The sequence below is a fragment of the Myripristis murdjan genome, chromosome 9, assembly GCF_902150065.1.
Source record: "Myripristis murdjan chromosome 9, fMyrMur1.1, whole genome shotgun sequence".
In the NCBI taxonomy this organism is placed as follows: Eukaryota; Metazoa; Chordata; class Actinopteri; order Holocentriformes; family Holocentridae; genus Myripristis; species Myripristis murdjan.
Genome location: NC_043988.1, coordinates 2,317,062 through 2,332,091, shown reverse-complemented (window position 1 = coordinate 2,332,091; position 15,030 = coordinate 2,317,062). Strand labels below are relative to the sequence as shown.

General features: G+C 36.9%; 1 protein-coding gene across 2 annotated transcripts in view; it reads left to right on the top strand.

Annotated features, from left to right (window-relative positions):
* Positions 1–14,245, top strand: part of LOC115365194 (endophilin-B2-like) — a 39,183-nt gene extending 24,938 nt beyond the window's left edge. For both annotated transcript variants that reach the window (XM_030060059.1, XM_030060057.1), the window contains 4 exons: positions 680–769; positions 3,285–3,385; positions 7,118–7,322; positions 10,713–14,245. In XM_030060059.1, coding sequence (XP_029915919.1) covers positions 680–769; positions 3,285–3,385; positions 7,118–7,322; positions 10,713–10,820 — 504 coding nt within the window. In that variant the 3' untranslated portion in view covers positions 10,821–14,245. The remainder of the gene's footprint in view (positions 1–679; positions 770–3,284; positions 3,386–7,117; positions 7,323–10,712) is intronic.
* Positions 14,246–15,030: the final 785 nt, after the last annotated feature.

The following is a 15,030-nucleotide window of genomic DNA, read 5'->3' as shown; positions in this document are numbered from 1 at the left end:
AATCATCTTAATTACTTAAGAGAGAGATTTATTGGATTTTTAATTTTGATGCTTTGGTGTATCTAGGTTTTAATGAGGAAGTAGATTTCATACCTTTTTTTGAAACAGGTCCTTAGTCCTTTTTAGTGTAGTTGGCGTTCGTGACATTGTTCATTGTTATGGTTACATAGTATATATAGTTCCACATAGTTCCACATAGCCCACTCGCTTAATATTGTGTAATATGCTGGTGCCATTTGGCATCCTGGCCACTATTTGACTATATAAGGAATCACAACTTTCCACTTTGGTTGACTCCTCTTTCCAGCCACACTCTGACGAAGACCCAGTGTGGGTCAAAACTGGTCAGTGTTTCTCCGGAGATTCCCTGAGACTCCTGAGATGTGCTTGAAGTAAGCTCAGGGGCTCCTCTTTTCTATAGTTGACCTTTTTTGATTTATAGAGTACCCTGCCTTTACCTGGAGTTTACTACTTTACTAGTGTGAGCGCCTGGTATATTTTCTTTTCATTTTTTCCCTTTCTATCATATTTAGCAAAGTACATAATCTTCCATTTTAGTGTAGAGATTAGCATCTGAATATAGTTTGGACTTTAGAAATGGAGAATGACTGGTGAGCCAGATTCCAGACAGTGTTCCAGTAATCTGTAAATGTGTAACTAGTATTTTTCTCTCTGTCAGGCTGAACATGAGCTTCGTGTGGCCCAGACAGAGTTTGATCGCCAGGCAGAGGTTACGCGACTGCTTCTGGAGGGCATCAGCAGTACACACGTATGTAATGCCACACACACACATCAGCAACAACAGAAACGTCATCATATTTGAGTGCGTTTTATGTTTTATTTTTATCAATGTTGAGCTGGAATACGGGTGTCCCTGCACTTTCAAAATTAAAATTAGCATCTGTGGTGTTATATGATTGTTGTATAATATTATTTAGTATGTTGTACTCTGGTGGGAGGTCCAGTGGAATGGGACACACGGGGGCGCTGTGGGCCACATCAGGCTGTGTTAGGCATACAACTAGTTTTGGGAAAGAACAGAAAAAAATAAAGTTCCTGCCTTGAGTAAAGCTGGTCTCATGTAAATTAATATCAAGGAACACGACAGCATCATCACAGAGAGACCCAAACCCACCCTGCCGCCACACACACCCAAAAAAGGCATGCAGAGTACAGTATCAATAACCGAAACACACCTCCCTAAATATTAAACTGAGCCTGTGTTTTTATTAATTAATTAATTTATTTTTTATTTTCTCAGGGACAGTACATATTAATAGACACTTTCGTGTACATATGTAGGATTGTAGTGAGCAGCTAATTTCCATCCTTTGTCCCTAGGCAGGTTGATGTTAACATTGTAGTCGATAAAACAGAGGTACACTAGCAGTAAAAAGGTGAAAGTTACAATAACAATAAGAATGAGAGGTACAGTACATATCATAGACAGACAATAATCCGTGTTACTCATGACAGACCAGTATGTTGGGTTTGTGTCATTCACACAGTTGTACACAAGTCATTCTTTTGACAAAAATGTATTTTAGTTTTTAGTCATTTGAATTTTGTTAGTTTGTCTAGTTTTTGATGCTGAAATTTTTAATCTGATCCTTCTGTATCAGTTTTTGCCTTTTTTTTTCTCTATAAAGTCCTCATCACATTATTTGTCAGTGGCCTTTCTACACAGATTGCTCTATATTTACTATAGCTTCTTGTATTATGTATCTAGCTTTTGTTTTTATACTGTAATATCAAAAGTCAAGTTTGCCCATACCAAATCTTATATTCTCTTCTAAAGTGAGGTCAGGAGCTCTGTTTTCGTTTGTATATTTCTGGCATTTTCGTCTCGTTTGTATGTGAAAATGTTCATAGTATTTTTGTCAGCACATATTCATTTGTTTTTTTTTTTAATTGTCATCTCATTTACATCCTGAAAAAATAGTTGTAGTCATACTTTTAGTCATCAGAATGAAAACTGATTTTACTCTCACCCAAAAATAAGCTTGCACATATTCAGGAGGACATTTATCTATATATCCCCTCAGTGATGTAAATCTATATCACCTCACCTCTCATTGATATAGAATGGGTTAGAAGTTCAAATTCAAGAAAAACGTCTATACATGAAACAATATTTTTTTTATTTCTTTAGTGTTACTATTAGATACCATAACAGTAAAAATATGGATGAATTCTGATGGATTTTTTTCTCATTTGTAAAAATAGATTTTTTTCATGGCCATTAAGATGCTGGTGATCTATTGTTATTTCTGAAGCAGCACCACATGTTATGTCCCCAGTTAACCAGTGGGCAGGGGGCAGCCTCTACAGCAGGGGTGTCAAACTCGTGCCATGGAGGGCCAAGAGGCTGCAGGTTTTCATTCCAACCAACAACTCCACCAGGTGATTTCACTGATCACCCTACCTCGAAACAGAGAGGCGGGACTAATCAGTGAAATCACCTGGTGGAGTTGTTGGTTGGAATGAAAACCTGCAGCCTCTTGGCCCTCCATGGCACGAGTTTGACACCCCTGCTCTACAGCCTTAAAAACATTAAACTGTCTTAAAACAGTAATAAGAAAGTGTTTGAGAGCAGTGTAGACTTTTCTTACTTTTAGTAACATTTAGTCAAGGCAAAGTTGAAAAAACAAGGCAAGTAAATTAAAACAAAAATGTCAAGAGCTGTGTACAAAGATGTGTGTGGGAATGCTAGCAATTTTAGGTTTATATTATTACTTTGTGTACTGTACTTTAGGTGATCACATCAAGTTTGACCTGCATGCATGTCTACTTGTTGATCAACACTGGAAATGGTTCATCATACAATTTGACAAACATGTTGGACATCACGTCCCCAAGTGTTCTCTTATGCTACCCCTTACTTTCACAACTTCACAACTTGATTAATGAAGTGTTCCCTGTGCTCAGTAGTTGTGCAAGACAAATTCTTTACAAGTTAGATAGATTGAGAAGCAAAAGCATGTGTCCAGTCAGGCTCAAAAGCCTGGAAATAATCACAGTGCAATAAAGAAAGGTCCAAGTGGAAAATGCAAACAAAAGCCTTTTACTGAAATCTCTATTGGTTGTTAACACACAATTTTGTATTGCTTATCACGTCTTGATAAAATGATAATACAGTCAGTCCCAAGAAGTCTTCTTTGAGCTGTAGTTGAAACATATTGCATGATGGATTTGTGAATGAGAAAGGTCTCTATTAAGTGTGTAATTGAAACATTTGGCTTCATATGGCAAGAGTGACTTGTTCTTTTGCTGTTTATCTGCAGGTGAATCACTTACGCTGCTTGCATGAGTTTGTGGAGGCCCAAGCAGCTTACTATAAGCAGTGTCATCTTCACATGCAGGAACTACAGAAAGAGCTGGGAAGGTGAGGACCAGATAGCAGATAATATATGGGGTAAGGTAGCTATCAAAAGATTTGTGTGTGTGCACATAAAATTTGTGCGCATATTAGTCTATAGTTGTGCATAAATAAAAATTTTGTAAATAAATAAAACATTTTGTAAACTCTTGTTTAAGTCAAATCATACACAGAATATATAGTGTGTATTTTCTCTGTGAGAATACAGCTCATAAAGTTACAACTTTACAAAATTACAAATACGGATTGCAGTGTTATGGGTGTGTTTTCCTCATTATGAATACGAATCTGACAGCCGCGACATTACTGTCAAAACAAAAAATCGATTCCACACACTGTGCATACGTTCTAGGTACGAACGCGGGTTTACTCAAATGTCATGGCGCGAAGATGGCAGACAATATGGTCCCAACAGGAAATCAGGTAACGTTAAACAGTATCTCTCTTTACTTTGTTCTAACATAATGTAGGTATGTACCTAGAAACAAAGGATACATCAACGAAAGAAATGAAGCTACTTCAGTGCCAATGCTATAATATTTTGCAAACATCATGTTAGAACAAAGTAAAGAGAGATACTGTTTAACGTTACCTGATTTCATGTTGTGTGCTGTCTTTATTGACCTCAGAAAAGCTTTTGACACTATTAATCACCAGATACTGTTAACCAAACTGTCTTATTTTAACTTCTCCTCACATACATTGAACTGGATTGAATCATACATCTCTTCAAGAACACAGTGTGTTAGGATACAGAACATTACGTCAACGTCACGTAACAACAATCTTGGGGTACCACAGGGATCGGTCCTAGGTCCACTGCTTTTCAGTTTATTTATAAATGATCTGCCAGGCTGTTGTCCTTCGAATGTCACCTGTCAAATGTATGTCGATGATGCTGTTCTGTATGTCCATGCAAAAGACAAAAAACACACTGCGCAAGAACTGACAGATGCTATGATGAATGTGTGCAACTGGCTTGAGAAACGTTTCTGTGCAAGGTAAAACAATTAAGGTGGTACAAGAGTTTAAATACCTAGGAATCACTCTTGACTCAACTTTTTAAACAACAGATAAAAAAGACTGTGAACAGAATTAAGTTTAACTTGTCCAACTTTAGATTTATTAGGAACAACTTAACTCCTGAGTCAGCAAAATTATATTTTGATACTATGATCATGTCACACGTCCTATTGCGTAACAAGCTGGGCAGCGGCCTGTAAGACAACACTAAAGCCGATCGAAATAGTTTATAAACAAGCTCTGAAAGTATTAGATAAAAAAACCAAAACATACCATCACTGTCAGATATTAAAAAAGCATGAGCGCTTAAACTGGGACAACACTGTTAAACACACCGATGCTATCTTGATGTATAAAATCTTCCATGGTCAAGCACCACCTCCACTACAAGAATTTGTGAAAAAAAACTCAAACAGATAAACCAGAGCTGGTTCTAGAGGTGACTGTGTAGTTCCTTTTAGAAAAAGTGCCCGTAGTCAAGCCACTTTTTCTGTTCGTGCATCTCACACCTGGAATTCAATTCCAAGCACGATACGCGAACTCCCGACTCTGGCCTCTTTTACCAAACAGCTTAAAGCTTGGCTACTGGAAGAACAGCACTGTTGCCACAACCATGCCTAAACTTGTGTATTTGTTTAATGTTAACTAATTTGTCAAGGGTTCCATCCGCAATTTCTACTGAGTACATACATTATTATTACTTTCCTCTTTCTCATTAACATTTTTTTTTTTTTTTTTTTTTACTATATCTTCACTTATTTTTATAAGGTACTAGGGCAATGTGCAATGCAACATGCATTTTATATTCTCACACAATTGGGTACTCTCAGTATCATAAAATTACCATTGTTGGTATTTATTCATTTACTGCAATATGTAATCGAGTAGTGTGCAATTCTATCATCACTTATTAGGCAGTAGGGCAATGTGCAATGCAACAAGCACTTTATATTTCTATACATCTAGGTACTCTAGGTATCACAAATTACCATCGTTGGTATTAAATTATTGTAATATGCATTGAGTATGTGGCAATTAAAATAGCACTTTATATTTATTGGGCAATTTGCAATAAAATAATGCACTTTACACTTTAGCACTCTGCACTTTAATCAGCCCCTCGACATATAATTTAGTGTTTAAGCAGTGGTGAAATGCACATGGTCCCCTGACCCTTGGCTTGTATGTTTCATGATCAACTATGCTATTCTTTTTTATTATTATTATTTTATTTTTTATTTATTTATTTATTTATTTTTATTCTATTGTGAATTATTAATAATGTCAACGCTATTTACAGCACCAACCTGCCAGTGGGACTAGAGATAGAAATTAGCCACACGGCTATAATCTCACATGTTTACATGTATATGTGCATTAACATGTACTGTCCCATTTCTTTTAAAAATAAATAAATCTACAAATCTACAAATAGTGTGTTCTCATTCTACCCAAAAGTCAGGAATTCAGCAGTCAGTGAAAGCACTAATAATATAGTATTTATTTTTACTTTTGCCTTATTTATGTATGTATGTATGTATGTATGTCGTTCACACAGCACTGCTGGGCCTCTATCCAACCTCCGAGGTTAATGGAACACACCATTAATCAGTGTTATCTTCCACTCGATACATAATGCCTGTGACCCCATGACGTAGTTTTGACAGTAATGTCGCGGCTGTCAGATTCGTATTGATAATGAGGAAAACACACCTATAAAACTGCAATTCGTATTTGTAATTTTGTAAAGTTGTAACTTTATGTGTTGTATTCTTACAGAGAAAACACACACTACATATTCTGTGTATGACTTGACTTAAACAAGAGTTCATGTGCACGAATTTTACATGCACACACACAAATCTTTTGATAGCTACCTTACCCCATAATATCAATGGATATTCTCCACATGTGTAACAAGGGATGGGTATCAATAATTATTTTTCCATGGTACTGATTCCATCTGCTGAGATTCAGAAAAACTGCTAAACTTTGCAAGTAATAGTTCCTCCTTTTGCTCAAAAGCAATGTGAGATTTGACTGGGTGTGTTGCAAAATGCTGGAAAAACAGCTGTGGAAAATTGCCCAGAAATGCCATTTCAAAATAGTATGTGCTAACACTGACCTTTAATTACCTTACAGCTGTGAATATTCTGTATTTGCTAATGAGTCTCTAGATTTATAGAAATTAAAATCTGTTGGGCATCTTTAGTTATCTAAGGAGCATAATGTCCTGGATTCTGAACAGCTCTGAATACAGAATACAGCTGCACTCAGTACCCCATAACAACAAAATGAAAACAGAACTGTAGTAATTTTTGTTAATTTATTAAAAAGAAAAAACTGAAATGTCACTTTAACATAAGTATTCAGACCCTTTACTGTTGGCTTTATTGCCTTGAAATTCTTATATTCTTAAGGCAATGGTAAAGAAATTGCAGTGGTTAAAAAAAATCAGATCTTGGTCAGATCCTGTTGATGCCAATCTCAATGTGATGTTGTTGTGAATGAGTCAAATGCATGACCAGCCATCTCCACTGTCTCCCATGCCCTCAGTTCCAGTGGAGATGTGTGAGTATGACTCATGTTGTGCTCATTTTCCTTTTTGTGCTTGTGTGCTGACGCTATTTTGTTTTGTTTCTTTTTTTGTCTTTTTTTTTTTTTTTTGCCTTTGCGTAAGTTCTGACTGACACATCCGCCTGCATTTTTTCCCAGGTTTCCGAATGCCTTTGCAGTGAACTCAGTTAATTCCATGGCCGCCACTGGCTCTTCTTTGCCAGCGGGCATCACCAGTCCTGTGGAAGCAGACACCCTCAAAATTGAGGAAGTGCAGGCACCAGCTACAGGAACCAGGAAGGCTAAAGTCCTCTATGATTATGATGCTGCTGACTCCAGTGAGCTTTCCCTTCTAGCTGATGAGGTGAGGCTGCAACACTAACCAGCAACATGCTGGTAAAAGAGCACTGGTGAACAGAAAGCATACACATCGCTTGCGCATTCTTGAATTTTTGCACAACTTAAAACTGTAGTCACATGGCTGGATAGTTGTGGATATGTTCAGTTTGTCATTGAATTCTAACTGAATTTCCCAGTGAATGGATAATAAATGCTAGTAAATACTGAGGCATGAGCATATGACAAATTTTAGAGATACAGTGCTATGAAAAAGTATTTGCCCCCTTTTTGCACATTTGTCACACTTAAATGTTTCAGATCATCAAACAAATTTTAATATTAGACAAAGATAACCAGAGTAAATACAAAATACAGTTTTTAAATGATGATTTCATTTATTAATGGAAAAAAGTTATCCAAACCTACCTGGCCCTATGTGAAAAAGTAATTGCCCCCTATCTCTAATAACTGGTTGTGTCACCCTTGGCAGCAACAACTGCAATCAAGCATTTGCAATAACTGGCAATGAGTCTTTTACATTGCTGTGGAGGAATTCTGGCCCACTCTTCCTTACAGAAATGTTTTAATTCAGCCAAATTGGAGGGTTTTCGAGCATGAAATGCCTGTTTAAGATGCCACAGTATCTCAATTGGATTTAAGTCTGGACTTTGACTAGGCCACTCCAAAACCTTCATTTTGTTTGTTTTTTAAGCCATTCAGAGGTGGACTTGCTGGTGTGTTTTGGATCATTGTCCTGCTGCATAACCCAAGTGCGCCTGAGTTTGAGGTCATGAACTGATGGCCGGACATTGTCCTTCAGGATTTTCTGGTAGAGAGCAGAATTCATGGTTCCATCAATTATGGCAAGTCGTCCAGGTCCTGAAGCAGCCAAGCAGCCCCAGTTTTATGCCAGATGTAACGGGATGCACACCTTCCAAAAAGTTCAACCTTTGTCACATCAGTCTACAGAATATTTTCCCAAAAGTCTTGGGGATCATCAAGATGTGTTTTTGGCAAATGTGCGGTAATTTTTGATAGCGTTTTTCCCTTAATAAATGAAATCATCATTTAAAAACTGTATTTTGTATTTACTTGGGTTATCTTTGTCTAATATTAAAATTTGTTTGATGATCTGAAACATTTAAGTGTGACAAATATGCAAAAAATAAGAAATCAGGAAGGGGGCAAATACTTTTTCACAGCACTGTAGAAGACACAAAAAAACACATGTTAGATAATCACTGGCTGATATACTAGTAAGCAACAAAAATGCTGGTCAGTCAAACTAGATATGTCTAGCAGAATGGTTTTGCAGTTTCACCGGGTTGCTGATGGAGGTTGATGAAGATCAGGGTTTCCTCTAGGATTTTTTTGAAACTGTGGGGGAGGCCCCCCCCCCCCAAAATTTAACAATATATTAAATTATTATTATTATTATTTTCTTTTTAAATTTTAAATTACTTATCAAACAGACCTAACAATTCAGCTACCAATGAATGAGCTCTAGTATGCATGTGATAACATAGATTGAAAAATAAGCCGAAGTGATACCTCTTCTCTGAATAGACAAGCTAAGCCAGTGTGCTGCTGTAAGCCAGTGAAAATAGCGCGGAGTGGCAACGCTTCACTTTGTTACACAATCTATGTCAGTTCGCTGCTGTAGCTGGAAAGTTTCTCTGCCTTTTGGACTGGCACGGTGCCGGTGCAGTTGTTGTAATGTTTTTTCTTGGTGGTGCAGGTGAAACCACTGGAGGGTTTGTGCCACCCAGATTTGCTTCCCTCCATGTGATTTCCCCCAGACATACGTCCATATTCCACACAAAAACAGCATTTCATTCAAATTATGTCAAATTCGGTGATATTCCGCGTTAAAAAATAGATTGCGTTTTATTTGGCAAATTTCGTGATCACGGAAATTATGGGCCCTACAATGTTAACATTAATGATAACATTAGGGTCGTTTTCACAGGCTTGACCAAAAAAAAATGGATTAAATTTAATCTTGCCTAGGTACCTTTCTCTTGCCCTTTTCTCTCCCTCTGCGAGTGCACATCAGTAGTAATCAAACAGGCGGGTGATGACTAAAGTTAATTGCAGTGTAATGTAACATTTCTTGATATTTAAATCATCATTTCAAACTGATTATAATAAGTATATTTGCGCAAATAAAGGCTACATAGCCTATGTATGTGTATATATATCCATTTAAAATTGTTTTAACATCTGGAAGAAAAAAAAATCATCGTTCCGAAGGTGTGGCAGCTTTTATTTTGCTGTGGCGGTGCGCCACGATGAATTACATGTAGCGGAAACCCTGAAGATCATCGATTGGTGTCCAATATAGTTTGTGACCACTAGTGGAGCTTTAGTGTACACCAGAAAAAACAGGTCCCTGTTTTGTTCACATGACTTTTTGGTCCAGCAAACACGAGCATGGGGGCAACATATTTTAGACACTGATGTGAACAAAATGGCTTCTCAGAATATCACAGAATAAGGCTTCGCAAATGTCTTTCGAGTTAACAAATGCATTCAACATGCTTAAATGGTTTCAAGTACATACACAGTGTACTTTTCATTGGGTATCTTCAAAGGATTATTTTACTTGTTTCAAAAAATGTGATATTTCACTGCATGTAGTTACAGTATGTAATAGTGGTGCCATCTTCCTCTCATTGTTACTGAGTGCTGGATACTGGCTGGATGCACCACATGCTAACAGTTAGCCTCCTGCCATTGAGGTGGACTTCCCCCCAGCTAACATTCTTAAAAATAACTGCCTTAATCCACTCAAATTGTTAAATAAACAAAGTTGCAGTTTAAGGTGTAACATAATTTTTACAGTCTAAACACATGTGAACATGTGTTCAATGAAGAAAACAAAAGATAGCAAACTCAAACAATCTGCTGTGTCTCTGCTGTGGATACTGCTCCTCTGGTGTGGAGGGATACAGGAACACTTTCCAGATGTTGTTAACACAAACAATGTAATCAAATTAAACAGTAATTTAAGCACAGCTATCATCTGTGTGTACTTGGTATGTGCATTTTAGTTTCAGAGACCAACACTTGTAAAGAAGGTTATCTCAGGGGAAGTCCAGGGGAAGTGTCAGGAGGCTAACAGTTAGCATTTGGAGCATCCAGCCAGTATCCAGCACTCAGCAACAATGAGAGGAAGAGAGCAGCAGTACTGTGCTACAGAACAACTAAGGGGGGAGAGATATAATGTCAAATTTTTCAAAATGTATGAACTGTCCCTTTAATGCCCCGTTAGAGTCTTTAAACTGAAGTTTGTACAGTGTGTTTTTTATGTTTCTACTGATGCTGCTGTGACATAATAATTTCCCAGTTTGGGATCAATAAAGTAAATCTATCTATCTTAAAAAAAAAAATGCTTATTTCTTGTTTGTTGCAGCTCATCACAGTTTACACGGTACCAGGCATGGACTCTGACTGGCTGATTGGAGAGAGAGGAAACCAGAAAGGAAAAGTGCCTGTCACGTACCTGGAGCTGCTCAGCTAAAGCACACACACACACACACACACACACACACACACACACATACTCACTTACTCACTCACTCACTCTACTATAGCCATGAGTACATTTCATTGACTTAAATACAATTAACACTTAGACCAACCTGGAACCTTAAACAAGCTCTCTTCCATTGTAAGCACTGGCAAAAATGTTCGTTTGAACATGGTGCAGACACACATGGACACACTCTTCACAACACACTGAAATAAATACATCATGGCAACTACACGTCGGTGATTATGGAGAAATTGTTACTTTGAATATTTAACAGTCTGTGAAAAAAAAACATTCCTTTTGATTGCTTTTGTGGTTTATTATATGTTTCATTTTCACTATTTATTCTTGTGCATCATAAAGAGTCAGATAAACATTTAGCTACCAGTCTTTGGAAAAAAAAAAAAACATGTTTCACAACTAAGCAAAAGTTTGGTTGTGAAACAATAATACTGTCATTGGCAGGGTATCCATCCATCCTATGTTTGTGTGATTTATGTTGTCACATTAAAAAAAACACATTTGTTTAGTAAACAATTTGGTTTGGCACAACTGGTTCAATCTCACAGCACAGCATTTCAAAAGTGGGCTAACATCTTTGTCTGCATTGGATTTTATGAACATTATTTGGTACATTGGTATATAAATTTTAGAGTTAATAAAACAGGAGCTTATCCATTATGTTCCCACTAATACAACAAACTCTACTCATAAATTTTGCACAATATCTGCTGTTTGATTATAATTACCTCCCCAGTGGAGTTGGAAGGGGGTTCTGTTTTCACCCCGGTTCCCTGTTTGTTTGTTAGCAGAATATCTCAAAAATGTATAAATCAATTTGCAAAAACTTTGTGGACAGCTGGGTCACTGGTCAAGAAAGAGCTCATTAACTTTTCATGCTGATTGGCTAGAGGGGAGTGTGGTGGTGGGTGTGGTCTGGCACAAAAAGCTGCATAACTCCAGCAACAGATATACTCCCTAAATCAACCACACACCTAAAACTTTTTAATGTTTGAATTTATTAAACAAAACACATCACATTCAGTTAAAAGAATGAAAAGTAAGAATTGACAAAAGTCAAACTACATGACCATCTGATTTGTCATGACCGTGACGATCGTAAGAATTGCAAAGTGTTGGAGGAGGTATGCACTCTGAGTGACATCATCCTAGTTGATCATAAATTCATAAATAAAAATGATTTTGATAAGTGTTTCCAAGTTGTAGCAGCAAGAACAAGATGCCATCCTGGTTTGGTTTATCTGACACAATGCAAAAACATTAATATAGTATCCCTGGTGTTATTTCTGTTTTCATCTTTGAATGAAACATCAATAGCTTATATTATAACATAGCTTATAGCCCAATACTGATACTTGAAATACCCTCCATTTTTCATTTTGTTTGTCAATTTGTTTGTTTTTCCCACAGACATTCAACAAGCCATCTCATTCACTTCAGCCCAGCTAATGGAAATGTACCCAATTCCTATTTTTGTCTTGTGATGTTTCAAAAATTTGTAAGATTTACTTGACATTTGGATGGAAACTTTGTCAGGGACAGTTGTTGGGTCTCATTTGCCATTCCTATGATTCTTACTTTAGTTTGACTGCTCTCATATTGTCATGTTGTGTGCTTCTCACACCTTTCCATAGCACTGAGGACACTTCCTCACAATAATGAACACTTGTGCAGCAAATAAATCTGATTGACTCCCATGCTAACTGCCTTAAGATGATGGGAAGGAACTGCTGAAGTCATCTGCTCTAACCCAGAGAATGTGCTCCTCACAATGCAATGTCCAGGCTCTACTGAAGCAGAGACTTACTCTACACCACATTATGGCATGCAAGACTGTAACTCCTAATAATCAAGTATATGCCTGTTTGTGTGACTGTTTGGTTTGCCCTTTAGTGGTTTTTGTATCTTTACCTTTTTCTTTTCCATTGCCGTTTTGTTTGTTAAACCATTTGTGTCTTCAGTCTTAGTGCTGCATGTGCTACGACCAGTAGCCTGTCCAGTTGGACTTTATGTGTACATGATGTAACCAAGTCTGTTTCTGTCAGATCTGGAGTACCAAAGCGTTTGCACAAAGAGAAATGTGTTCTCACATGTCCTGTATGTGTACATGCATGCACTCTGCCAATGTATTTACCAACCTGGCCTCATGAAATTTCATGAAATGAGCACACTGTCTTATAATGCAAATAATGTGCTAACTGTGTAGGAAAACTGAAAAATCTGTTGCCTCACCTGGAAAGCATCAGGTGGAGGAGAGGTGAATGGAAAGAGGATCTAGCTTGACAATGAAATAGCATGGTGGAAAGGAGGGCTCGAGAAATTAGCGGTCCAAGACAATATTCAAGACAAGTTTTTCTGTTTGGTATTGTAATTTTGATGCACATAATGGCTGATATGGAAACCAGTGGAAAAAAGCAAGTAGGCAGGCCAGTGTTTCTGATAATATAGAATCAAATTTCTTTGCACTGGACTTTTAGATTTAATTTAACTTTGCAGAAAGACTAAAACACTAAGTGGCAATGTGTTGCCCTTACTTAACTCCCTCAGGGACAGCAGGTTCCAATTTTCATCTCAGTTTGACTGGATTTATTCCGTTTTATATACATGCTTGTGGAAGCATTTAAACTAAATATCTAAATATCAAAAAGTATTTAATTTTAATCATTCTAAATATTTTTATTTAGAATTTTATTTAGATTTTTTTTCCATTTGCTTTTTGTTGGGTAATTTTCTTGTAATTCCAAATTTTAATAGTGTCAACTGAACATTTGTTAAATCAAAGCAAGGTTTATGTTGGCATTTTTAATACTGTAAATATTGACACAGCAACTTTAAAACTTAATATCAGCCCTGGATATCAGTTATGGGTGTTGGTTACTAATAATAGTCACCTGTATCAGCCCTGAAAAAATAATAGCGTCTGATCCCCAGGCGAAAGTGAGAGTGTGGAGGTGTGGTGTGCAGATTGGCGGATTCACTGACTGGTGTTCCATTTCAGGTTACAACATAGTTTTGTTCTAGGAGGGAAGTTTTCTTCTTGAAAACTGCATTCACTAAGATTGGAAGCTGAATTGAACCTTTATTAATTGAAGTCATATGTGACATTTGCAACTTCAGTCAGTGCTGTCACGTAATCCTTTTGTGGGGGAGGAACCACAATGTTCACAAATGTTCAGGTTCACTTGCACATTTTCTGCAGTTCAGACTCCGTGCTCATTTCACACAACTTTCTTAGACTGTGTTGGTCTTTACCATTGCTGCTTTTATTGTTTTACCTCATCTCCTTGTATTTATTTTGCTTTTTTGAGTCAAAATATTTATTGCCTGTCTAAGCTGTGCTGAATGAATGACTTGTATGGGATTTAATAAAAATTAAGCTTTATTTGGATACAGTTCCTTTTCCCGAGTGATCTGTTTTCCATAGAAAGGTTATGACTGTACACTTTACGGTGTGACTGATTACTCTTTGCATACAACTGGTTTGCCAATGCCAGCAATATAATACACAATTCACAAACTTGCTAACATCATTGTATGATGAATGGTTGTGTTCCAAAATTTGATATATAATTTTTCTGGAATACTGCTGCACACTGTTTGTTAGTCAGTATTTCATAATCACCATGCATTTTTAAGCTCAAAGAAAAAAAAAAAGTATTAACCGTCTGAGCAAAATTCTCTTTATTTCTTTCCACATATATTTAAGAAAGAAAAAAAAACATTGGCCCAAATAAAGAAAGAAAATTACAAAATAATAATTTACAGGAAAAAAGTGAAGTCAAAGAAAATTTAATTTGATTGTTAATTTTTCATGAAAATCTGCACTTTTGCTGGCCAAAGTATTTTTTTCCAATATTTTGAAAAGAATAATATTTCAAACTTGAAGCATAACTGCTTCATTTTGTGCTGACTCTCTCTGTTGAAAGTTATCGGTCGTGTCATTGGCTTTGGGGTCAAGCATCCAAGAAAATTGTCTTTATAACATTATTTGATTTTAAATGCATGGTATATGGCTTGAACAAAACCGAAAGTCATGGCAGAAAGATGAGTTTTTGGGATGGAATTGAGGGATACATTTGACTCAAAAGGCTCCTGTTGGATTACTTGGATTATTTTGTGTCTGAGCTCCAATTTGAAAAAGTGGTGAGGCTGCAGGCGACAGCAGAAAGGTAAGCAC